A 27,834-nucleotide genomic window follows, 5' to 3' on the forward strand; every position below is an offset into this window, starting at 1 on the left:
TTTCAACTAATATAATAACTTTATTTCTAATACTGAGCCTTTACATAGGAATTTACAGAAATGAAAAACAACAAACCACTGTGCTTATTCCACATTTTCTCCACCCAAACTCTCTCTCCATCATTCTCTATGCCCACCTGGGCTCAACAGCAAAGGTATCTAAGTTGAGTTCTTCAAAGGAAGGTACTAACAATTTGGTGCCACAATTCTGGTAGTGACAATACATCCTCCATGACAGGAGCTCTCAAATGGACTCCAACCTTGTTCCCTGAAGACTCAGAATAGGAATGGCTTCATGCAGGTGATGGTTTCTAAGTGTATGTTTTAACATCGCTTGTTCCATATTATTGTAAAAAATCTACCACTAAAATGTTTTTAGATAGAAAATTCTGTTTTCCATCAGAAAAAAAAAAAAAAAAAAAAAACCTGGCTTATACAAACATCCATCCCCAAATCAGAAATAATTCTTCCCTCAAATCACGGTGCAGAACTTGTAACACTTAGAAAAGTGTTCCTTTGTATCAACTACAATGCCTTTACCTTTAAATATCAGACAGTCCTATGAATAAACAAGAAACTGTATTACTTCATGTAATCTAAAGTTTCAGAAGAGAGCAGCTGCAGAAAGAGCTGAGCATCTCAGTTCTGGGCCAGCTTTTCCCACATGTGCTCTGTTATCTTCAGGCTACTGCCCTTCAGGGCCACAAACTATAAGCTGATATCATGTACAGACATGAAAAAGTCTAGAAGAAGAGGGACAATCTCTTCTCATGTCTCTCATATCTTCTCATGTCATGTCAATGTTTTATCATTGAGACTTTTCCCAAAAATACTACAGACTATTCTCCAAACATTTCCTTGCTCACCTATTCATCCAACAAAATTACCTGAATGGAATTTCTGTGATTAATTCCAACTAATCTGGATTTATCCCCTAAATCATCTAGACAATAAAAACTCAGCTCAAAGTGATAAAACTCAGCTCAGCAAGGAAGAAATAAGTAGACACAGAATTATTAACCAATGTGGTCCTAAGAAGCATAGAGAACAAAGGAACAAAGGAGGCAGACACTATATGACATTAACACTAAATACAAGTACATAGTTTCTGGATTACATAGAACTAGGGTTACATATATCATGCCTAAAGAGATCCACAATGAAATACCAAGAGTATGAAAATGGCATTCCATTACATACCACCAGTTTTTATTTCTAGAGTGCATTGAGTATTACCATTTACAAGTGATATTAAACTTTAATTTGTGTAAATACCATTCTTATTAACAGAATTTACATGACTGATTGGGAGGTAGCTCAAAAACCTCAGAAAAATATTGTTTTGGCTTCTTCATTGAAGGGATAGCTTCATAATAATAACCATACTCATTTATATATGCCAGGAACCAGTCAAAAGTAGGTAGAATGCTTCTTTGTGAAATAATATTTCACTTCAAACATATACTGGCCAAGCTATAAAGAGTCTCTGGTAGTATTTAGAATCAAACTGGTTCAGAGGTAGTTAAAACCTCACAAAACATCTTTTGGCTTTTTTTTTTTTAACTGATGAGGCAGTTCAGTAATAATGGCATAGCCATTTATTTGTTTCAGGAAATAGGAAAAAGGGTATGTGGTTTGTACTTTAAATCAGCCAAATATGTTTTCATATATAGACAGAGGTGTGCTGGTAAACACTGGACAACAGTTTCTCTGAGAAAATGAATACCCTGCTATGTAGAGTTTGCCAATTTCCATGGTTTAAATATGAATAAGGCCAAGTTACCAACATGATGGCACTGAATGTGGAATTGGGAAGAGGTGTATAGGAGCAAACCATTACACAGTATTCTCACCATATGGATCCAATAATGTAAATAACCTAAATAACAAAAAGAACAGTGAAATGCAGCAAGATTATTAGAAAGTTGTGAGTGATGAGTATTTGGGTTACCTTTGCTTTTAGTTTTAGTTTAAGTTTACAATAATTCTAGGTAATGACTGTGTTTAACAAATGACTTACAAAATTCCTGAAAATTTAATAATCAGCAGCACTTTTAAGTCAGTACAAGGTGACACGAACACATCACTGTATGTGTGGAGTAGTTGTGTATGTACAAATGTATTTACATATGTACACACACACACACATATAGACATACAAACACACATTCACACATAAAAATCACTGTGGTATTTAGTGTGGAAAATATTTATGCCTTAAAATTCACTAACCTAGGGGATCATATTTTCTCCTTACAATCATGTTGGGCTCTAATATGCAAATCAAGCATACCCTTTATTAGTTACATTATCATACTCATGTAAATCTACAAATAGCAGGGACTCTTAACATATATGTTTAATGTTACCGCCATTCAATTTTTAAACTTCAAATTCCAGTGTGAATACAAGTAAAATGAATATTACCAATTCTATTTAAAAATTTGGTATCACATCTGGAAGACATATCAAACAACATAAATTCTAAAGATTTTTACCACATTGATTAAATGAATAGGTTTTCCCTCATGACAAATTTCTTTAGTTAAGTTTCAATTTTTCTTGGAAGCTTTCATATATTTAAATGAGATGTCATTTTTCTAGTACTCTGTGGCATTCTTTGGCTTTCTTTAATTTCATTTTAAAAATTTTACAACAAATCTGATGTCTGAAAGCTTCTGAACATTTAAGATGTTGAAAGAGCTTTCACTCTTGTGTGAATCCTGTGATGTTTAGTGAGTACTGATCTTTGACTAAAAGTCTTCCCACATGCAGTACACTCATAGGGCTTCTCCCCTGTGTGAGTTCTCTGATGTTTAGTCAGAGCTGATTTTTCACAGAAGGTTTTCCCACATTCATTACATTTATAGGGTTTCTCCCCAGTGTGAGTTCTTTGATGTACAATGAGGTTTGACTTCACACAGAAGGACTTTCCACATTCATTACATATAAAAGGTTTCTCTCCTGTGTGTGTTCTCTGATGGACAGTTAGGGCTGACCTGTGGCAGAAGGATTTTCCACATGCACTACATTCATAGGGCTTTTCCCCTGTGTGTGTTCTCTGATGTTCAGTGAGGTTTGACTTCACACAGAACGTTTTCCCACATTGTTTACATTCATAGGGTTTTTCTCCTGTATGTGTTCGCTGGTGGTTGGTAAGATGTGGTTTCTGGCAAAAAGCTTTTCCACACTCAGTACATTCATAGGGCTTCTCTCCTGTGTGTGTTCTCTGATGTTGAGTGAGGTTTGACTTCTCCCAGAAAGTTTTGCCACATTCACCACATTCAAAGGTTTTTTCTCCAGAATGAGCTCTCCGAGACTGGGTAATATGAGATTTTTTGCTGAAATTATTCCCATTTTCATGGTACTCATAGGGTTTTTCTCCCATATGTACTATCTGATGTTTAAAGAGGGTTGACTTTTCCCAAGTTTTGTTACTCACTTTGTATTCTTGGGGAATCTTTCGTGTGTATCCCTGATGAATAATGAATGCTGAATTGTCACAGAAGACTTCCCCATACTCATTATATTCATAAGGAATGTTTCCTGAAAGAACTTTTTGATGTCCAAATCGTAAATCCATATAAAAGGACTTCCCACAGATACCACATTCATGCGGCTCCATTTCCAAATGAGTTCTCTGAGATACATTAAGCTTTAAACCATCAATGAAGTTTCTTCTACATTCAGTGTATTTACATAGTGTCTCCCCTATCTGAGACCTCTGATTTATAAAAAAGGTTGCTTCTTCATTAAAGCCTTGTTCATTTTCACTATACTCAAAAGGCTGATTAAAAATTGGCTGAGTAAGATCCTGGCGATGACTGAGAACATTCCTTTTTTGATCACATTTATAAGATTTCTCTCCAACAGAAATTTTCTCATGCCTATCAAGGAGTAATTTTTCACATACATTAAACTCATCAGGCTTCTTTCTAGAATAGCTTCTTTTACTAGTAATTAAACCTGAAATATTTTTCAAACTCATTTCACATGAGTCGCATATTTTGAAATGAAAATTTCTTGAAGAAATGGGGTCTGTGTCCACATTGCAAGTTTTCCTAACTTTACTGCCACTTTCTACACTTTGTGTTTTATTGTTGGTGAACATGAACTGCCAAAAGTATTCATCTTGATTTTCCTGGCTGTTCTCTAATAGGTCATCAAATTTCCATTTTCTTTCTAGAAATGAAAAAAAAAGTAATCACAACTTACATATTTTAATACATTTCTGATGGACTTAGACTTTTACACAAATGCCCTATTCTATAGTCAATTCTTTAGTTTTAGACTCATTTTCTTGGTTTGAACTAAATAAGATATTTCCTTTGCTCTCTTTACTTGAGTAGAAAATACAAATGTGTTGCTGTGGAGTCAGGGAAAGGAAACTGGCAAACACATTTAACACTTTATAAATACAAATTTCAAAACTGGACTTAGAAAGGCTGGGGATGTGGTTCAGTGGTACAGTGCTTGCCTGGTACACGTGAGGCACTGGGTTCAATTCCCAGCACCATAATAAAAAAATAAAAAACAAGGAACAAACAAACAACCTGGATATAAAAAGGATAGATAAAATTCATAGGACAGAGAACTATAGTGGCTAATTGAAAAATAGGGAAACTTGAAAACAATAAGGTAAGCCCAAAAGAGACACTGAACACTGAAATAAAGTGACACTAAAGATTAGTAGGCAAGGGTTTCAGAGGATAAACTACATTGGCTGGATACAAAATAGAGAGCCCTCAGACAACCTCTGCAACCTCAGCCCTCATACAATCACTGGAACAGATTTATTTCCACTAGAGTACATTCTTTTCCATTCCATTCATCACACCAACTTAAAGTCCTGTAAACACAAACTTTCCCATGGTGAAAAGAATGATCCGATAGCACAGGCCTGATAGAAGTTTTCTTTAATCTTATCAACAAGGAAATTTTTTTCCCCCTAAAATGCTGTGGAAATGCATGTTAGAGGAAGTGAAATAAACTTGAGGTATGATAAATAGAGAAATGGAGATTATCTGAGATTGTTCATTTCAAAGAACAGAAAATTCACACAATAAAAAGAATGTCTGAGAAACATATAGAAAGAATTAGGTTTTGGCAAAGGCAAGAGAAGTATATACCCTGTTTGCTCATAGACTTATTATTGTAGAGGGACTCTCACTAATATTCATGTGTATGTTCTATATCTAGGTGTTGAGTCTGCCTTTATTTCCATGATTTTCTAGGTTTACTTGTTTAATATTTAGTTTCATCTGTGTGTTTTTTATTTGCATGTGGGGCCCATAACAATCATTCCTATATATGAGACTAAAATCTTCAGTACACTTCATCATAAAAATTCTTGGCTATATACTTCACTGTTGCTAATCAATGAAACAATGTTAATCATGTTACAAAAATATCTATGAAGTCCACAGTCCCAAAGACAAACAAAGATGTTATTATCCTGGCCAAAACAAAGTAAGTAAGCAAACGAAAATTTACACCAGCTGATTTACATTGACTATTCAAACCAACATTCCTTAAGTCCACAAAAAACATCTCTGTGCATTCTAGCTATGTATCAGATTCTTGTAAATTGCTAATTCCTAATAACACATCTTTCACACAATTAGAAGCAATCTAGCCTTGGTTTTCTCCTTGGAATCTAGACATCCTTCGGTGCAATGCTATTTTTTTTTTCCATTAAAACAACAACGGTAATAATAAAAGAATGAAGCAAAAAATCTCTACAACATTCCTACCATTTTAAGACTCTACCTGCTTTATTCTTTAAAAGAAGCTACTGTTCATATAATTCCCCGTAACATAAAAAATCCCCTGCTCAATGCTAAGCCTCTGTTGTGACCAGGGTCTAACTCTTGGCAGGTAATACAAGTCTTGTTTCCCCTGCTTCTCTGAAATGATTCTTAGGAAAACAATGTGCATGAGGATTATTTCCAAACTCTAACCAATAGTAATATAATACATTGGACAAAAGAAGGGAAAGTACACTTAGGAAGAGTACTATAGAGTGCTTTGTGAATGGATGGAAAAGAAAAAAAGGTTTCTCATAAACTTGGCTCTACAGGTAGTCAACACTAATTACCAAAATATCAGAATTAAGAAAAGTCCTTTTTTTAGAGAGAACAAAATCTCAGTAGGGAAAGAAACCCTAAGCAACTCAGGTCTGAGTTTTGAGGCACAACCACTGATGGAATAGTGTCACAAAATATGGTCTATTAATGGCAAAAAAATTGTTATGACTTAAAACAAGTGAAATAGTAACAATGACTGAAGTCATTACCATGTACTATGCAGTGTCTGAACATTTTACACATATAATATTAATTATCTGAAAAAAAGCAAAGTAAATAAGAAAAAGGTTTTAGATAAATGAGAGAACATTTATAATCACAATTTAAGATATAGGATAGTATAAGGTTTAGTATCGAAAGAAAGAAATGTAAGACAAGTAAAACAGAACCACATTATAATAGTCAATAAAAAGAGACTATAATCTCATTTATTTCTATAGATTACTTTGTCAGGCTAGTTAAAGAGAAACTGAAATGCTTGAGGTTAAAAAAAAAAAAAAAAGAATGAATGAATGAATAAATGAATTAGGCCAAGTCAGAAATGAGAACATTGAGAGACACTGTTCTGCTTTCAAGTGTCATCAATGCAAAATTAGAATATGAAGAGATATAGGTAGTTTTGAAAGAAAAATAACATAAGTATGGTAAGATCAGTAAGAGATGACAAGGAATAGTGTAGGAATCCCATGTTTGCCATTTAAGGTACTAGTAGAAGGTAGAACAGACTGTATTTAACTCCTGGCAAACAGGCTCTGTGGTTTTTGTGAAGCTCAGGTTGTTCCTTCTCAATCTCTTCGAATAAATGGACTTAATACCTTCAAAAAATAGTATTGTACTAGGACTACTCTCACCTACATGCTCAAGATAAGCTGCTGGCAAACAATGACCAAAAGGAAATGGTCTTTTAAGGTTTTTGAAGGGAAAAAGAAGAAGAGTAAAGAGGTGGGAGAAGGAAGGAAGAAAGGAGAAAAGAAGAGAGAAAGAAGAGGAACAGGAAGAAGGAAGAGAACAGCAGTAAGTAGTTCATGTGGCTTTTTAGGCCTAACACTTTTATTATCTGGTCTTTTACAAAAAACGATTCTGTCAATCTCTGTTCTAGATTGCATCTCTGCCTTATCAGCATTTAAAGTTGATGCCTTTTAAATGGCTACCTCTAGTTCCAACCTCAACCATGCACCACACTTAGCCATATCCAACCTCAGATTCTAACAGTTAGCTCCAACTTTTCTTTTCCAAAATTAAATCTATAATAACTTCCCTATAATGTCTCCTCCATAATTTTCTCTATATCAGTAAATGGCTCCCTAATTTATGTAGTTGCTTGAGAATCATTGGAATCATGCTAGACTCCTCTCTTTGACTCTGAGAGCAAATACTTGTGGCCTCATCTCCAAGATACCTACCAATTCTCAGCACCTCTAGCATGGTTTTTGCCATCACCCTCTCCCCTCTGGAGTACAGCATAGCCTCCTAACTAGTATCTCTTCTCTTGCTCATGCCTGCCTACCAATCACCCCACTCAGTACAGTCACCACACAGAAGTCAGACATCCTTTTAAACTGTAAATCAGATCTGATGATTTAATCTAATTGACATTTACTCAAGATAAACTGAAGGTTTTTCACATCCCTCAAAATTAAATTATTATATCTACATGGCACATGCTACTACTATTTATAAAATCCTCCTACTAGCCTCCTCCATACCCACCAGCTTCCACCCACTGTCATTATCTAAATAGTCCAAGAACACACTTGCCTAAGAGATATAGCACCTGATGTCCTCTCTGCCTGGAATACCATCAATCTACAGAGCTTGTACTCTCACTTTATTAAGTCTCCTGTTTAATGGGGACCTCATCAAAAGGATTTCTTTGATCTCCTTGCTAAATATGCTTTAGTCTCCTGTTCCCTGGGAGAACTCTCTTCACAGAACTTACCACCAACCAACATATTGTTTGTCCCTCACTGTAATATAAGCTCTGTGATACCAGGACATCATTCTGTGTTACCTAAAACACAACTGGATCACAGGGAGTGTTCATCATCATGTTTTTGTCAAATGGGTATATGGAAGTAGTTCATGAATATATACCAGCTAACAAAAGGTGTCCTAAGAAAACAGAGAGGTGAATGATTGTAAAAAAAAAAACTAACAACAACAACAAAAAACTAAGGTGAAGCCAACTAGCTTTTGATTATGAGTATAATAAATCATTCTAAAATGCTGAAGAAAAAGAAAAGCATTTATGAGGAGGAGTGACATACAGAAGAATTATTAAGATAATAGAATGGAGTCCTTGGTCATTTCCAAAGGTCTGAGGCTAAAAATGGAAATTTCTGAAAAAGTATTCCAGCATTCCAAAGATACTGGAATTAAAAAACAAGACCTTCAAAGGGTACAAACCCTAAACCAAATGACCTAAAATTAACTTCCTCTGGTCTTCATCTGCCTATGAATTCACTAACTCACCTGAGTGGCACTGGCTTGGGAATTCCTTCTCTAATATCCAGGGCTCTTCTCCTTGCTCTATTTTGAAGATCACTTCTGGCTTAGTAACGCAATACCCTGTTAAGACAAAATAACACAGGGCTGGGACTAAATAGCTTTACTTTGGGGATAAATGCAAAAATGAAGGGAAAGAATGGTATAACTTCAGGAGTGCTTAGAGAAGGTGCTCAGATGAACCAACCACTGAGAGATAAGAATACATTCTTTACATAGAAGACTAAAAAGATCAGTCACTTCATAGCATTGAATCTCAAACTTTAAAACAGCAAATTATGAATCTCAAGCTTTAAAACAGAAAACCACAGGGCTTTCACTGTTCACTGTCAGCAACTGAGAAGTGCATGCAATTGGTAACCACACTAAAAACAAAAAATTCTCACCAACTGAGACAAGGTTACTGTAATTTTCCAGGATCACATCTCTGTATAGTATCTTCTGAGCAGGGTCCAACAGACTCCATTCTTCCTTGGTAAAGTCCACACACACATCCTTGAATGACACTTGCTCCTGTAAGAGAATATCCCCTTTATATATGAAGTAGTCAGAATGAAATGGTATAGAAAAAATTTACTGAAAAATGACAGAATACCTCCTTTTAAGCTTTACTACATAGAATAATATATTTTGCAAAAATTGAGTTTCCACTAAGGACTGTCCTAGTTGCTATAAATATTACTGAGGCTAACATAAAACATGGTTCCTGTTCTCAAAGTGCTATGACCTCATTAGGATACATACATGTGAACACTTAAGAAGATGGATATTGCAGGAACTGGCAGTGTATACAAAGTGGATTGGAGTTATAGAGAACATTTTTTTCCTACTATCTTTTACAGTACCATGCTAATTTTCATCAGGAAGTAATATCTGCAGTTGTTAAAATAAACAGTGAGATTACAATGTATATGGCACAGGCCCTGACTAAGAGAAGTCCATGATTAGTTGAAAAGACTGCCTTGCAGTCTAACTGCCCACCAGAGAAAAGGATGAGCTCTGCTTGAAGAGATCATCTTCTGGAGATGATCTCTTCAAGCAGAGCTCATCCTTTTTTGTTCATAACACAATATTTGATATTCAGTAAAAATATTAGTGGTTTGTGAAATAACAGGGACCAAGAAACAAATTTATTTGTTCATAACACAATATTTGATATTCAGTAAAAAAATTAGTGGTATGTGAAATAACAGGGACCAAGAAAAAAAGGGAATAAAAGCAGCCACTCCAGTCAGATGTGGTGGCATATGCCTGTAATCCCAGCCATGTAGGGGAGGCTCACAAAGGGACTGGCAAGCTTGAGGCCAGCTCAGACAACCTATTAACAAGATCCTGTCTCAAAATAAAATTTTTAAAAGGGCTATAAATATAGCTAAGTGTTAAAGCTCTTGCCTAACATGCACAATACCCTGGCACTAAAAAACAAACAAAACAAAAAAAGCAGATCCATGGGTGACCCAGATACTGGAATTAAAAAACAAGATCTTCAATATAAATTATGATGAATATGTCCAATAAAAAAGAAGAAAATATGAACAAAATAAATGTGAGGGTGGTAAAAGCTCAACAGACAAATGAATTTATGTTGTATAGAAAAAGGGCTAAGACTATAGGCCTGAGACTGATGTCCTTTGAAAGGTCACCCTTTGTTGGATTTCTGGGAACTTGAATTTCAAGAGAATTTTCATTATCATTCCCTGATAAGAACAACCCACTGAGCCTGAACTGCTAATGTAAACAATATTGTTTATTCTGCATATGTGCTTTCCTTCTGGGAGTCTAGAATTTTGGGACATGCTACAACAGTGGTCCACTTTTTGCTCTGAATATAACCCTTGCTGCTCTGCCACTACAACTTATTTTTAAAATGGACATGTTTCTTTCTCTTCCTTTCTCCCTAGCTCCTCCCTAATCTCTCCCCCTCCCTAATTTTAGGGGAAAATAGGATTATCTTTCTTTACCATCCTAGGCAGAATTACCTGTCCCTGAGTAAACATCCACCATAGGAATGAAGTAATCCAGACTTTGGAGATGGTACCAGAAGATCTCAGAAATGACTCTCTTTCAAATTAACAAGTGAATTACAGTTCCAGACAGAGAAAATGTGGAATGTAGCCTTTGAATCACCTCTTTTAAAATCCCCCTATTCCTGCTGATGGGCAGAATCACAGCCTTTGGGACAGGAGTCCCCTGTGTTTCTCCTTGCTAGCAAAGCAATAAACCTTCTTTTTCCTTTTTCTCAAAACCATGTCTTCATTATTAAGATTGGCATTGGGAACAAGGACCAAGCTTTTGGCAACAATACTAGACAGTACCTATATAACCAGTGCTTGACAAAAACTCTGGGTGCCAAGTATCTTTGGGCTTTCTTGGTATGTATTTCATGAGTCATGGCTAGAGGACTTAAGTGTGTTCTTTAAGACTCCACTGGTAGAAAGCTCTTAGAATCTTGCTCATTATGCTTATATCCTTTTCATATGTACTAAAATACAGCCATTAAGAATGACTATATGCTGAGTCATTCTAGGGACTCACTCCACCTAGGATGATGCTGGAGACTTCTTACACATATATACACACATGCAGTGGGCATATCAGAGCTAAAAAACACAGTATCTGAAGTTAAGAGTTCATTAGATGGATTCAAATTCATACTAGAAAAAGATGCAATCTAAAACAGTATGCATCTAACAAGGCTGTTGAAATGCATTAGGAAAAAACTGAAAGATATGAAAGGAGAAAATGACCAATCTACATTACAATTAAAGACTTCAACCCGCCTGAATACTGATAGATCAAATGCAGAAAGTCAGTAAGCATATAAAGGACATGAGTAGCATATTAATTGATCTAACTGACATTCATACAGTACTCTATCCAAAAGCATAAAGGACATATCCTATCATTCTACTGTCCTGTATAACTAATTAAAACAAATAAAAAATAAAAAATTATTTTTCCTTTTCTAATTTTTATTTCACATACACGTATACACATATTTTACTTTTTTATATTCTGCATTATTGTGTGTATGTATGTATGGGTGTAAGTGGGGGGTGGGGTGGGGGTGTTAGTGTTCTCACTAATGTGGATAGGTACAAAAATATATAATATAAATGTTCATATAAATTTTTATTCATTTTAATTGCTCTCTTATTCACTGTTTTGTTTTTAGTTTTTAGTAGTGGGGATTTAACCCAGGGGTGCTTAACCACTGAGCCACATCGCTAGCCCATTTTTAATTTTATTTAGAGACAGGGTCTTGCTAAGTTGCTTAAGACCTCAATAAGTTGCTGAGATTGGCTTTGAACTTGCAATCCTTCCGCCTCAGCCTCTCAAGCCACTGGGATTACAGGCATGTGCTGCTGCACCCAGCTGGTGGGGTAAAATTTTACATGGGTTTGTTCTCTTTAGATCTTTTGTTTTTTTGTACATTCTTCAGTTTTTGTTCCTCTTATTACCCCTTCATTCTCTTATACCATTAGTAACCAACTTTTCCTGTACCTTTTTTCTTCCACTATTACTTTTGGTTATTTTTTATTCCCCTATCTTTATAGCCATCATCTGATTCCTTTCTCCTGCTTCTCCTTTGTTCACTTTTAAAATACTTCAAACTTTCTCTTGCCTTTCCACCATATTTTGTCTTCATTTAAGGAACTATAATTCCATTATATGGTAAAATTATATAGTTTATGTAATTTGTACCCAACACATGTTGTGATTATTAATACAGTTGATGGCACAGTAGACACCTGCTGGTTAATGTCTGATTGAGGTCACAGTTGTTTACTATTAGCATTGATGTTAAATGCTGACCCCACTATTCCTCTGTAAGTAGCAGAGATATCCAAGTAGACACGGGACATTTATTTTAAGGATGTACATAGGTTGTTAACATTACTAGTCCTTGCCCTGTTTCTCTAAGAGGATCTGTGAAATGACAGGCATACTTTAAGCTTACAGAGTAGAGATCCTGATGAGTAGCTCACATTTCAGTAACCTTGATTCTCACTGAACACAGAAACTAGCCCTACTTGAGCCTCAACAATACGTCAACACATAGAATACAAGGAAGAAAAACCCCAAACCAATATCTGTGCCTGAAGTAAAAACAACTAGAGGGGGGCCTCAGGTCCACTTCTAGATATCTACTCATACAGCAAAAACCAGAGAGAAGTCCCTAGACCAAAAAAGATAACTACACATTGGTGGACACATGTATAAAAGAGGAAGAGGAATCAAACGTAACTTATGTACAAGTCCAATCTGAAAACATGAGGAAACAGGCAAACAAATCTCCCCACAAAATTCACAAACCAACAAAGAAACCCATATATATGGAAGTAGATGAAATTTCAGAGAAAGACCAAAACAAAGAGTGAACCAAAAGAATATCTAAGGAATGAATTAGAGAGAAAATGCAGGAGGTGAAAGGCCATTTCAAAAAAGAAATAGAGAGATATTAAAAAGAAAAAAATCAGAGCTCTTGAAATGTAAGGCATAATGAATCAAATTCAAAATTCAATTGGAAGTATCATCAACAGTAGAGATCATAAACAAAATAGAACTCCAAACCTCAAAGGTAGAACTCAGGCCTTGAAGACCGGGTATGTGACTCCAAATACTAAGTATGCAATAAATGGGGTTGGGGGGAAGACCATGATCAGAATATATAAGAACTCTGAGACAATAGCAAGAGATCAAACCTGAGAGTCATTATAATAGAAGAGAATAGGAAAATACAGGCTAAAAACATTATGAAACTTTTCAGGGTGATAGAAGCAGAAAAATTTCCCTACCTTAAAAATGAGATAGACATCTATATACAGGAGGTATACCGGACCCCTCAAATAGACAAGATCAAATCAGGACTTCTCCAAGATACATCATAATTAAAAAGCCTAACATAGAAAATAAGGGAAGAATATTAAAAGCTCGAAGAGAAAAATGTCAGGTCACATTTAGAGGCAAAACTAGTAAGGCTTACTTCTGACTCTCAACTCAAACTCTAAAATCAAGAAGGGCCTGGAATAAGCTCTAAAAGCTCTGAAAGGAAAAATTGTACCCAAGATTGCTATATCTGGAAAGTTATCTGTCAGAATTGATGGACGAATAAAAATTTTCCAGATAAAAATAAACTAAAAGTGATAACTACTGAGCCAACACTACAAAGAGTACTTAAAGATACACAGAGGAACCCCAAAACAAATCCCACAGCTCCCAAACATATGAAGTTCACTAGAGAACCATTAACTAAATGAAAACCAAGACAATTAAATACAGCAAACTAACCAAAATGGCAGGAAGTAACAATCATCTATCCATAATAACACTCAATATAAATGTTCTCAACTCCCTAATTAAAAGGCACAGACAGATTGTTAGAATGTATTAAAAAATAAGATCCAACTATATGCTATTTGAAGAGACTCATCTCATAGGCACAGACATTCACAGGCTAAAAGTGAAGAATGGGAAAAATATTCCATTCAAATGGAGTCCCAAAACAAGGAGGAGTAAGTAGCTATTCTCATATCGACAAAGCAGATTTCAAGCAAAAATTAATCAGAGGAGACAAAGAAAACCACTAATTATTGGTGAAGGTAACAATTCAACAAGATGACTGAACACCACAAATAATTATGCCATAAATCTAAGTGTACTAATTACACAAAACACTACTTCTTCACATTAAACCTTACTACAATAATACTGGGTGATTTTAAATATCCCTATCACCTGTTCATCTAAACATAAAATCAACACAGGTACGTCCATCCTAAATGATACTATAAATTAAATGGATCCACAAGACATGTATGGCTGAATTTACTTTCTTCTCAGAAGCTCAATGAGATTTTTAAAAAATAGATCATATTCTAGGTTAAAATCCAAATCTCAGAAAATACCAAAAATTAACTATGTAATGTTTTGAACAACAATTAAAAAAAAAAGATTATATGTATACAAAAAAAAAAAAAGAAAATACCAAAAATTGATATATCCATGCATCCTATCAGCTCATAATGGAATGAAACTAGAAATCAACAGCAAGAAACATTAAAGAATCACATAAACACATAGAGATTGAACAATACTCTTTTTTATTTTTTTTTAAATTTTTTCAAAGAGAGAGAGAATTTTTTAATATTTATTTTTTAGTTTTCGGTGGACACAACATCTTTATTTTATTTTTATGTGGTGAAGAGGTTGAACCCAGCACCCCGCGCATGCCAGGCGAGCACGCTACCGCTTGAGCCACATCCCCATCCCCAATACTCTTTTTTTTTTTTTTAAATTCTTTAATTGTTTTTGGACCTTTATTATTTATTTATTTATATGTAGTGCTGAGAATCAAACCCAGTGCCTCACACATGCTAGGCCAGCACTCTACCACTGAGCCACAACCCCAGCCCCTGAACAATACTGTTTTAGACAAGGAATGGATCATAGAAGAGACAAGTGAAGAAATAAAAAAAAATTCCTACAAACAAATCATAACAAATGTACAGCATAAAGGAAGTTCTAAAAGGCTAGTTTACAGACTTGAAATCTTACATTAAAAAAAAAACAGAAAGATCCAAATAATCTAATGTTATGACTCAGGGCCTTAGAAAAGGAAGAAGAAAAGTCGAAATCGGTAGAAGACAGGAATAATTAAGATCATAACTAAAATTAATAAAACAATATACAGAATCAATGTAACAAAGATAAACAAGATTGATAAACCCCTAGCCAAACTAACCAAAAAACAAACCAAAATATGCATTCAAAAACTCTTCAAGGAAGTAGTTGAAAAGAGTATACCATGTTCAAATGGGTTTAATCCCTTGGATGCAAGTTTGGTTCAACCTATACAAATCAATAAATATAATTCACCACATAGATGAAAAGGAAAGACAAGAGTCATGATTATTTCACAGATAAAGACAAGATCTTTGATAAAATCCAGTATCTATTCATGTTAAAAATGCTGGAGGACCGGGGTTGTGGCTCAGTGGTAGAGTGCTTGCCTAGCATGTGTGAGGCACTGGGTTCAATCCCTGGCACCACTTACAAAATAAACAAATAAAATAAAGATATTATGTCCATCTATAACTAAAAATAAATAAATAAATAAATATTAAATAAAAAGTTTAAAAAATGCTGGAGAAACTAGGGATAGAAGGAATTCACCTCAACATTACAAAGGCTATATACAACAAACCCAAAGCCAAAAATCATACTGAATGAAGAAAAACTGAAAACATTTCTTCTAAAATCAGGAAGAAGAAAATACCACCTCTATTCAATATAGTCCTTGAAACTATAACCAGAGCAAACAGGCAAGAAAAGGAAATTAAAGGACACTATATGTTTGCTGATGACATGATCCAATATCTGGAAGACCCGAAACATTCCACTAGATGACTCTTAAGAGTTGATAAATAAATTTAGCAAGGTAATAGGATACAAGATCACTATTCACAAATCAAGAGCTTTCCTATACTCCAGTAGAGACTCTGCTGGGAAAGAAATTAGGAAAACTCTACCAGTCAGAATAATCTCAAAATACTTGAAAATTAATTTAGACCAATTCCCAAGTATTTTATTTTGTAGAGGAGGTGAAAGCCCTCTTCAATGAAAACTATATGAATACTGAAGGAAGACACTGAAGAAGACCTTAAAAGATAGAAAAACTTCCCATGTTCTTGGGTAGAGAGAAATAATACTGTCAAAATACTTCAATGCAATCCCTATCAAAATACCAATGATATTCTTCACAGAACTAGACAAGACAGCCCTAAAATTCATTTAGAAGAATAAAAAGACCCTGAACAAGAAGAGATATTCTGGAAGCATCAAAATACTGGACCTCAAATTATACTATAGGGCTATAGTAACAAGACCAGCATGATACTGGCATCAAAACAGACTTGAAGTGGGCTGGGGTTATGGCTCATTGATAGAGTGTTTGCCTAACACGTGTGAAGCACTGGTTCAACTCTCTGCACAACAGAAAAACATAAATAAATAAAACATTGTTTCCATCTACACTAAACAAACAAAAATAGACATAAAGATCAGTGGAAAAGAATAGAAGACACAGAGATAAACTCACAGTTACAATCATCTGATACTTGACAAAAATACCAAAAATATGTGAGAGGAAAAGATATCCTTTTTAATAAATTGGCAAGGAAAAACTGGATACCCTATGTAGAAAAATGAAACAAGATCCCTATCTCTCATCCTGCACATGTCAACTCAAAGTGAATGAAAGACTTAGGAACTAGACCATAAACTTTGCAATTGCTAAGAAAACATAGGCTAACACTCCAACATATTGACACAGGTACTGAATTCCTTAACAAGATCCCTGAAGCTCAAGAAATCAAACTAAGAATTAATAAATGAATCAGCATCAAATTAAAAAGCTTTGGCACAGCAAATAAACTACAAAAAGTGTGAAAAGAGAACCTATAGAATGGAAGAAAATCTTTGTCAGTTATTTTTCTGACAGAGTATGAATATCCAGAATTTATAAAGAACAACAAAAACAAACAAACAAAAACAAAAACACAAAACAAACCAAGTGGCAATGAATAAATGGGCAAAAGAACTAAACGGACTAAACAGATGTTCCTCAAAAGAAGAAACACAAATGGCCAACAAATGTAAGAAAAAAATGTTTAACATCCCTAGCAGTTAGAGAAATATGAATTAAAACTATATTGAGATTTCATCTACCCTAGTGAGAATGGCAATTATCAGGAATACAAATGATAAGCCAGCCATGGTGGTACATATCTGTAATCCCAGAGACTAGGAAGGCTGAGGGAGGAGGATTCTCAAGTTCAAAGGCAGCCTCAGCAATTTAATGAGGTCCTAAGCAAGACCCTATTTTAAAAAAATAAAAATAAAAAGGGCTAGGAATTTAGCTCAGCGTTTAAGTGCCCCTGGGTTCAATTCCCAGTTACCAAATAAAAAGAATACAAATAATGATAAATGCTGGTGAGAATGCAGGAAAAAAGGTATGTTCATTCATTGCTGATGGTACTGCAAATTAGTATAACCACTCTGGAGATTTTAACCAGTATGGAGATTCCTCAAAAAACTAGGAAGGGAACCACTAGCTATCTCACTCAAGATTTATCCAAAAGAACAAAAATCTGCATACTGTAGTGAATAGTCATCTATGTTTATAGTGGCACAACTCACAATAGCCATATGGAACTAGCCCAGGTGCCAATCAACAGATGAATAGATTAAGAAAATATGGACTATATGGAGTTTTACTGGGCCATTAAGAATGAAATCATGCCCATAAATGGAACTGGAGAATATCATGTAAGTGAAATGAGCCAGACTCAGAAAATTAAGAGTCAAGTGTTCTCTCTCATATGTAGAAGTTATGAATGAAGCAGGGAAAAGGGATGGTCAGATATCATAAGAACAGGGAAAAGATCAAAAGAGTAGAGGATTAAAGAGCAGGGACAGGAAAGGGGAGAAAATGTACAATGAATTTGACAAAATTAGGCAATGTGCATGTATAAATATACCATAGTGAACTCTACCTTTAGGTAAAATAAGCACCAATTAAAAATATACAAATGGGGGTTGGGGCTATAGCTTAGTGATACAGCACTTGTCTCACACGCATGAGGCACTAGGTTTGATACACAACACCACATAAAATAAAGATTTAAAAAAGAAATAAATGTAAAATATATATATTTTGTATATATTTATAGAATAGAAAGCAGACCAGTAGAGTGGTAGAAAGGGAATGGGGGAGGGAGTACGGGAGTACAGGAGTACAGGAGGGAAAGGAGGGGCACTGGGGACTGAAATGGAGTAAATTAATATCCGTTCATGTATGATTATGTCAAAATGAACTCAACTATTATGTACAACTATGAAGCTCTAATAAAAGCCAAAAACAAAACAAAACAACAACAACAAAAAAAACTCAATGTGAAAGAGAAAACTTTAGGGGTACAGAATATAGGACACTACAACAAAATAAACACAGCTAGAAAACTAACATCTTTGAAAGAGAGGTGAAGATTTACACAAGAAGAAATAAAGGAAGGAAAAAAAAAGAATGACAAGAAATGTTATGTATGCTAATAGACATAAGGAACTGAAAGATTCTGATTAAGTTTAACTGGAATCCCAGAAGGGAATTAGCAAATATTTGGTGTGTCGGGGTGGGGGTGGGGGGACAGCTGAGAATTTTCTCAAACTGATAAAAAAGATATCACACCTCAGAATCAAAACCTTCCAGAATACAGGATAAGTACACATAGAGAAAACAAAACCAAATAGTATCAAGTAACAACTGCAAGAAAAAAGGAGAAATTCTCATAAGCTGCCAGAGTTTTGGAAAAAAAAAAAAAAAAATCACTGCTTTCAAGGGGGGAGAATATTTAAAATGTTTCAGGGTGGGGTGTAGCTCAGTGGTGAATATTTGCCTAGCCAAATGAGGCCTTGGGTTTCAAATGAAGAAATGAAAAAATTAAAATAAATAAGGCTGACTTCAGATAACAACAACAAAGTTTCAGAAGATATTGGGATGGTATACTTTAAAGTACCAAAGGGGAGAGGGTGAGCTCTTAATCCAGAATTCTGTACTCATCAAAAATATCCTTCAGAAACAAAGAAATGCAGACATCTTTAAAAAAAAAAAAAAAAAAAAAAAAAAAGTTGAGAGAATTTCTAACTGTAAGACTGGCACAAGAAATAATGAAAGAAGTTCTTTGGGTTAAAAACAAATAATCATAGATGAAGTAGAAAACTGCTGTTACAAGGAAGGAAAACACAGGAAAGAGCAAGCTTTTAAGTAAATATAAAGCTACTAACTATCTAAAGCTATAGAAGTCTTACAGGGTTGAGAAGACAGGGAGAAGAAAACAAGATAACAGCAGCACCCAGGGCGGGAAGTGGTAAATGTCACGATACTGTTGCAATTTAACTGTCCTGTTCTTGCATACTACAATAAACTCCAAACGAATTAGAGATTTAAACATAAAACGCATAATGTGCTAAATTTTAGGATCAGATTCTTTATAATCATGAAGTGAGAAGAACTTTCTAATTATTCCCTTAAATGCTATAAAGTTTAAACCCATAAAAGATTGATATAACAAAAAGTAGTAATTTGCAACTCATAAAAAAACAAGTAAATTGTGCTCTATATGTGTAATATGAATTGTAATGCATTCTGCTGCCATATATAACAAATTAAAATTTAAAAATGCAAAAAAACAAGCATTATCATCTCTAATATATAAAGAGCTAACTAGACACAGGATGGGAACAAAATGTGCATAATAACAGACAGTTCACAGAAAAATACAAAGCACTCTTAGACATGTGAAAAGGTACTCAACTTCATCCACAGTGAAGAAAACTGCAGATGCTAACTACACAAAATACCACTTTTTACGTATCTGGTACCCAAAATCCAAAGGTTGAAACACACCTCTATGGGAGAAGCTGTGGAGAAATAAGTCCTCATGAATTGCCAATGAGACTATAAAATGATACCACCTCTAGGACAAGGCAGTCTCACTAAGCTGATCAAGCTCTGGGAATTAATCTAACAGACATATCTATTTATGGATTATTTTGTGTGTACATATATGCACATGTGTGTATGCAAGGTTACTCATTCTAACATGGTTTACAATAACAAAAGGTTGGAAGTAGTTTAATAAACTTGAATATTTACACTTAAATTACCATGTAATTGTGACAAAGAAAGAAGCAGCAATCCATGTTCTGGTCACAGAAATCTCTGGTGTATGTAAGTGAAAAAAGAATGGAAAACAGTGTACAGGCTTGCTACTCAAAGGGTGCCCTTGAGCAGAATTGGCTTCACCTGGAAGCTTATTAGAAATTCAGAATCCAGGATACCATCTATATCTACTAACTCAGAATCTGCCATTAACATGACACTAGAAATACACAGGCCCATGTAAGTCTAAGAAGCCCTAAAGGACAATGGATTCCTTCTTAAATAAAGGGAGGGGGTATATAAGAATATGTACACTTATTTCTTTTAACCAGATAAAGAAACACTGGAAGGATAGAAAAGAAACTGTTTTTAAAAATAGGGATCTACAGTAGGGTGACCATACACTCCAGTTTGGGGCTGTCCCAATATATGCCAGTTATCCTAGCATACTAATTTAAAGAACTTCTTTCACACTCAGTGAAAGTATCTCTGTAGGATAAATATCACCCTACCTAGAGGCTGTATTTATCAGGTTAAAAATGCAAGCAGAAATGAAGAGAAAGGGAGTGCAAAATCTTGTATCTTTAAGATTATCGTTTTTCTGGTTTGAAGTTTTAATTTTTTTATTAATATAGTCACTTAGTTTTTAAACATATTGGTATATTATTAATTCAAAAGCATTTGATTAAGAAAAAAAATAAAACACATGAAACCAGTCAATAAAGCACAGAGGAGGAGTAAGTCAAGGATGGAAATATGGGTATAAAATCACCTGGGACAAAAAGCAAAGATGCTTTCCTGAGGATTAGAGAGGAAATCAAGCATCAGAAACAGGGAGAGCTTACAGGCTGGGGTTGTGGCTCAGTGGTACAGCACTCGCTTAGCACATGTGAGGCCCTGGGTTCAATCCTCAGCACCACATAAAGATAAATAAATAAAGGTATTGTGTCCAACTACAACTAAAAAATATTTTAAAAAAAGAAAAAAGAAACAGGGAGAGCTTAAAGGATGATGTCGCAGACACCAACAGAGGAGACATTCAAATCAGAGATTGAGGTCAATACTATCAAATGTTGTTCAACAGTCTAGTAAGGCAGACAAAAATATCTACTGGTTTTGACTATAATTTGGTGGCTTTTTCTAAACTAACTCAGGTGAATGGTGGTAATAGGACAAGGATGTATTTATCAGGTTAAAAAATGCAAGACATAAGCCAGAACTACCTGTGACTGTATATAGAAACACCAAGCCAACACATTAAGGAATGCTGTTTTGAGGACATGTAACCCCTCCATTCCTCCGTACCTTTCAGGTTTTATTCTTGAATTAATCAGGATCATCAGAGAGCAGTCTAGTCAAACCTCTCAATGTTTGGTCTTCTGAAAAGAGAGACTGGGTTTTGTGCACTGGGTTTTGCTCCAGCACTACTTTGTTTCTAGCCAAGAAATGATTATAAACAATATATCACATTTATTTAAGGGATGTTATTAAAAAATTCACAGAAAATTTTACAATAACTTGGACAATCCTATGAAATTAAAAGTCCTTCATCTAATTTTGCCAACTGTCCTATTCTGAATTTGCTACGCTCTATTTCCCTTAATGTAAATCTTTTGCCTTGTTTTACTTTTTCTCCTAAAAAAATGAGTCCTTATAAACTTAAAACAAAGTGGGAGTAAATAAACAAAACACTCACCTGGGATTTGTTCATTTTCCGCTCTTATTGGAGGAGGGAAAGCTAAGAGAGAAGGAAGGAGGATGTCAGGAGAAACTTGGCCTGCCTTGCAGTTCCTAGATTCACCTGCCTATACAGCTCCACAACAAGATACTTACCTGTCCATGTGTGGCTCCCATATGTGTTGAGTTTAGATATGATACTTTTCACTGAGTGTAAGCAAATATTTGTTTCTTATTCATTTGTTACCAATTTAGGTTCTGTTACACAGAGAAATTAAAAACATGAAAAGATGAGTTTAAAAATAACAGTAAATCTAAAGAAGGAAATAGTATGGATACCAATGTTGCAAAGGGAGAAAAACTATACCACATTGTTTATTTACCTGTTAACACCATTAATCCCTTGAGATCAGATAACCCAAGAAATCTCTAACCATCCTTTATGGTGTGTTTAAGGCAAGATAAATTTTTTTTTTAAAAGAATGTTTGTTCTAACTTGCTTACAATTAAAAAAAAACCTTTTTTTTTTTTTTTTTTGCGGGTATGGGGGGGTACTGGGGATTTAACCCAGGGGCAATTTACCACTAAGATACATATCTATCCCTGCTTATCTTTAAATTTTGAGGCAGGATCTCTCTAAGTTGCTTAGGGTCTCACTAAATTGCTTAGGGTCTTGCTAAGTTTCTGAGGCTGGCCTTGAAATTGCAATTTTCCTGCTTCAGCCTATGGAGCTACTGGGATTACAGGCTTGCCCCACCATGCCCACCTCAAAAAGATTTTTTAATAAGAAACTATGACTTAACAGTGACAAAATGGATAGCAAGGGCCCAGGAATCTGCAAATCTTACATTTCTTGGTCCTGCCAATGACAAACTGCATGATGTGAATCACTTTCTCACAAACTATTTTTAATCTTTTAAATGCGATAAAACAAAGAGGACTTGTCTGCACTACCATCCTGTGAATCTATAAGGCCAGGAGAGCAGGAAACTCAGCATCTCTCTAAATTCCACCCTTGGATGGTACACTAGAAGTGCTAGCCTCAGTAAAGAGTGAACAGGATAGGAAGGATATGGGAGACTTTTAACGAGAAGGGATGGCATTTTGTTAGCTGCCTCTGGTGAGTCTTTCATTCCAGCCCATGCTCCAAAAAGGTGACATTTCCTGTGCAGCCTGGGTGCCCACCCTCTCAGCTCCAGCTCACCTCTCTTCTTAAACTTGTCCCAGACCTTCCACCGGCACACAGCCTTCGATGACTTCAGAATACTGTGTTATTATACATAATAAATAATAAATAAACAAGTAACAAATAAGGAATATCTTAGAATGCAGGTGTGTTAGGGCCAGCAAAATGCCTTGGTGGCTAGATACGCCACTCCTTTTCCTTTTCCACTTCACTAACACAAAGGCCTTAGGGACCAGTCCAAGCTCCAGCAGCAAGGGAAGTCTTCTTGGGATCCTCCCAGCGCGCTACATATACACAATAAATCTATAGGATATTGGCTAAAAACCTGAAGGTGCTCAAAACAACCCAAAGCGGCAAATATTCATAACATCCGCATTTTATAGAGAAGGAAGAATCTCACGTGGATTATTTGGTCAAGAGTAACAGTCACACCAGACCTGGCCCTCGCAGCCCCGCCCCTTCCCCGTGGGTCCAGCGAAAGGCATACGTCACAACGTCAAGCACGCGTCGCGCACACGTCACACGCTACACACGCGCGGTCCCTTCCCCATATCCCCGCCCGCCGCAGCCCCACTCCCTCCCCGAGGGCCCAGAGCGTAGGAAAATCACTCGTACTCCCCACCTGTGGCCACACGACGGCGCCGCGGGCTAGGCGCTGAGGCTAGACCAGTGCGAACCCCGCGAGCACAAACACTACCGTTCCCGCGCCAGACCCGAGCCCCTTCCCCCGACAGGGATGCACCCGTCCGGATGGCCTGCTTCAATTGCAGATGCCCGAGGTCTCACCGCGGGGTCCGCGGGACTCCTCCTCTCCGCCTAGGTCTCCTTCCGGTCCCCGAAGCCTCCCGGGCCCCCTAGGCCTTTGCTCAACTCCTCCGGGCTCACCCGCTCCCTCGCCGCGTGGACCCGGAGGCTGGCAATTGTTTCCCACGAGGGACTAGAGGCCAGGGACGACGAACTGGGGGGGGGGGGGCTGCGCATGCGCAGAGGGAGAGGCGGTGCGACGGGATGGCTGGGAGACGGAAAGGTGGCTGAGCTCTTGGAAGGGATGCTGCTAGGAGGTATGCCTTCCATACCTCATTTTCCACTGTAGAATGAAGCTATTAACAATGTCTAGCTAGTAGAATTTCTATGAAAATCAAAAGCGGTTTGCATTGTAAAAGCACTTAGAACGCTGCCTGGCTCATAAATTGTTCAACACTTTTCTCAAGTTTGTACTTCCCGGTATACACGATGCCCATGTCTCTAAAAATCATCTGGATTTTTTGCCTAGTTTAATGAGAGATTACTATTATTCACTTGTGCAGGAAGCCAGCACACTGTTGGTGCACACTAGATTGTGGATCAAACCAATTTTTAGTCTCAAAGGAAACATATGCTTAAATTTCGTTTATAAATATACATTTATCGGAAACAGAAAACAGGTTCATGTAAACAACTGCAGCAAGCATGACTATTCTATGGAATAAAGAAAAAAGACAATCTATGAGTTCTGAAACCGGCAGGATGGCCCATGCATATGATCCCAACTCTTCAGGAGGCTGAGGCAGGATTCCAGCCTGAGCAGCATAGGGAGACCCCCCCACCAACCCTACCTCATCTCAAAAATTAAATAATAAAGTAAAATTGTTTATATGTAGGAAACTGTTTACATATCAAACTTATAGAAGTAAAACCTCTCTGATCTCGTGAAACCAAACATACTTTACAAACTAGAACAAAACATTCCTTGACGTACACCTCATACCATTTTTTTAGGACGCTGTTGTGTCAGAAGCAATGACTTAATCATTTGTTTTACTCCTCTCTTCAAAATTAGCTTTATTTTGCAAAGTCTCCCCTTGTAAAATCGTTTATTCTTTGCCCTAAGTGACTGATATAGTAACTGCTAGAGTCAACTATTCCAGGATTAAGAATTGAGTTGGTTTTTATAATTCTTTTGAAAAATGCCCTGGGGATATTGATATATGCTTCTAGTGGATTGACTCTTTCATAATTAGGCAATATCTTTTTTTTTGGGGGGGGGGTCTCTTTTGGTAGTTTTTTTTTTTTTTACTTAAAATCTATTTTTTCTGCTAATAGAATAGCTTCCCTTTTTCTCTTTTGGTTATCTTTTCATGAAATATCACTTTATGTCCATTCACTTTTATCCTGTATGTCCTTAGATTTCATGAGCATGTCTTATAAACAACATATCATTGGATCTTTTTTCAAAAATCCATTCAGGACTTAAGAACTCTGCAGAAATCTCACCCTGGGAGTACATTGATCTTCTCTGTCCAGACAAAATTCCAATTAACAGTATTTTATATTCCTTCCTACAATATACTGGTGAGAAGGAAAACTGAACTATTTCAACCAACTTCAGCTCTAAGCCGTTCCAGCTGGCAGCTCAGTGAGCAACACAAAAAGAGTAAAGGTTTGAAACCTTCAGGTCATGCTCTCTCTAAGGGGTACTTTGAGAAAAAGAAAGTAAGCTGGTTTATCTTCAGAATATTGTATTTAACCTTAGAAATGTCTAACTGTATCCCTTCCCTTTGCCCTGATGGAGGAGCTCTGTGTAGCTGTCTATTCGATTGGCTAATTTTAAAATTGGGGCAGGCATACTGGGGAGTGCTGTGTTAGGGATAGAAGCAGGTGGACTACCCACCCAGGCACATCTTGCTAGCCAGGTTAGGTAGCATGCCCTTCTGACAGAAGTAAGGTGTGCCTTGCCCACCCACTTCCAAGCACATGTTTCATTTCTTGCAACACCTCCCTATTTCCAACAGTACACAGCTCTAGAAGAAACAGAAGGGCATCTGGTATAGGCAATGGACATCCACCCTTGTTGACAGTTTCGACCACCTCAGCAGAGACAACACTTTCATTTTTCATTGAGAATTTTTTCTTTTTCTTTTTCTTTTTTTTTTGGTGGTGGTTTTGCTGTGCTGATCAGTTCATGAATATATAAACACACACTCATTTGGGGTTTTCCCCATTTTTAAAAAAATTTGTAACATTTAGTTAGTTTTATTAGAGCTTTATAGTTGTACTTTGTAATTTGATTCATCCTAACAAATTCATATATGCATGGAATTTGACTTCAGTAAAATTCCTCCCTTCTTTTCTTTCCTGCTCTTTTCTCCTGTTCTCCCTCCACTCCCCCATTCTCCTTCCTGTATTACACTTCCTTTTGCTCATCTATTTGTATATATTTGATTGGTTCTAATATATGCACATACCATGACTTTTTAAAGAACACATTTTGCATTGCCTCCCCTTTCCCATCCCTCCACTCTGTCTCTCAATCTCCTTCTACATTACTGATCTTCTCTTTATCATATCCTATCCTTCCCTTCCCTTTTCCTTTATTTTACTATAGCTTCTGTATATGAGAGAAAACATTTGACCTTTGAGTTTCTGAGTTTGGCTTATTTCACATAGTATGATATTCTCCATTTGCATCCATTTATCAGCAAATGGCAATTTTTTTTTCACAGCTGAGTAGAACTCCATTATGTGTGTGTACACGCACACATATATATCACAATTTCATAATCCATTTATCTAATCCATTTATCTGTACACACACATCACAATTTCTTAATCCATTTATCTACTGTTGAACACCCTGGTTGATTCTATAATTTAAGCTATTGTGAATTGTGCTGCTATAAACATTTATGTGTCACTGTAGTATGTTGATTTTACATTTTTTGAGAAAAGACCCAGGAATGGGAAAGCAAGGTCATATGGTGATTCCATTAGTTTTTTGAGGAATCTCCATACTGCTTTCAAGAATGGTTGTACTAGTCTGCTGTCGCACCAACAATGTATCAGTATTCCTTTCTCCCCAAAACCTCATGAGCATTTATTATTATTTGTATTCTTGATTAATCTGACTGGAGTGAGATAAAATCTTACTGTAGGTTTGATTTGCATTTCCCTGATTGTTAGAGATGTTGAACATTTTTTTCATATCGTTTTTCATATATGTGTTGGTCTTTTGCAATTCTTCTTTTGAGAAGATTCTGTTTAGTTCTTTTATTTATTGATTTAGTTATATTTATTGATTGGGTTATTTGTGGTTTTGGAGTTAAGTTTTTTTGAGTTATTTGTATATTCTGGATATTAATCCTGTATTGGAGGAGTAGCTGGCCAAGATTTCCCCCCATTCTGTAGGCTCTTTCTTCATGCTCTTAATAATTTCCTTTGCTGTGGAGAAGCTTTTTAGTTTGATGGCATCCAACTTATTGATTCTTGGTTTTATTTCTTGTGTTTTGAGGGTTTTGTTAAGAAAGTCAGTACCAGCATCTATATGATAGAGTGTTGACTTATCCCCCATGTCCATTATGGGGGAGGGAATGATTTTCCATTTGGTGGAATGGTTTGCTGAGAAATAAAAGCTAAGAAAAGTAGTACGATGAAATAACCACAGAATACAGAACGTAGTTTCAAAGATTGGGCAGAGATGGACCCTCAAAGCTTACCAGATGGGTCCAGCTTCTAACAAAGAAAGGAACCTGCATTTGCTTTATTTATATTGGAACACATCAAAGGCTTTCTACAGAAAGTTCTTCACCAAGGTTTCTCTAATTATTAAGTCTTTGATCCATTTCTATTTGAATTTTGTTCAGGGTGAGAGATACGGGTCTAGTTTCATTTTTCTACCTATC

The 27,834-nt window shown here is 36.0% G+C and overlaps 1 protein-coding gene across 10 annotated transcripts; it reads right to left on the reverse strand.

Annotated features, from left to right (window-relative positions):
• Window positions 1–24,137, reverse strand: Znf248 (zinc finger protein 248). Of its 10 annotated transcripts, XM_015498940.2 has the most exons (7): window positions 23,963–24,131; window positions 23,195–23,256; window positions 22,147–22,248; window positions 22,010–22,051; window positions 8,978–9,104; window positions 8,559–8,654; window positions 1–4,182 (listed from the first exon to the last, which is right to left on the reverse strand). In XM_015498940.2, exons 4-7 carry the CDS (start codon window positions 22,022–22,024, stop codon window positions 2,687–2,689), a joined length of 1,734 nt encoding a protein of 577 aa, XP_015354426.1. In that variant the 5' UTR covers window positions 22,025–22,051; window positions 22,147–22,248; window positions 23,195–23,256; window positions 23,963–24,131; the 3' UTR covers window positions 1–2,686. The 10 variants fall into 10 exon arrangements, with proteins under 10 accessions (XP_015354426.1, XP_048663521.1, XP_048663524.1 ...); XM_048807564.1 differs by lacking the exon at window positions 23,195–23,256 and having other exon boundaries at window positions 23,963–24,137; XM_048807567.1 differs by lacking the exon at window positions 22,147–22,248.
• Between the last annotated feature and the right edge of the window lie 3,697 nt (window positions 24,138–27,834).

This window comes from Marmota marmota, unplaced genomic scaffold (genome assembly GCF_001458135.2).
Source record: "Marmota marmota marmota unplaced genomic scaffold, marMar, whole genome shotgun sequence".
Lineage (NCBI taxonomy): Eukaryota > Metazoa > Chordata > Mammalia > Rodentia > Sciuridae > Marmota > Marmota marmota.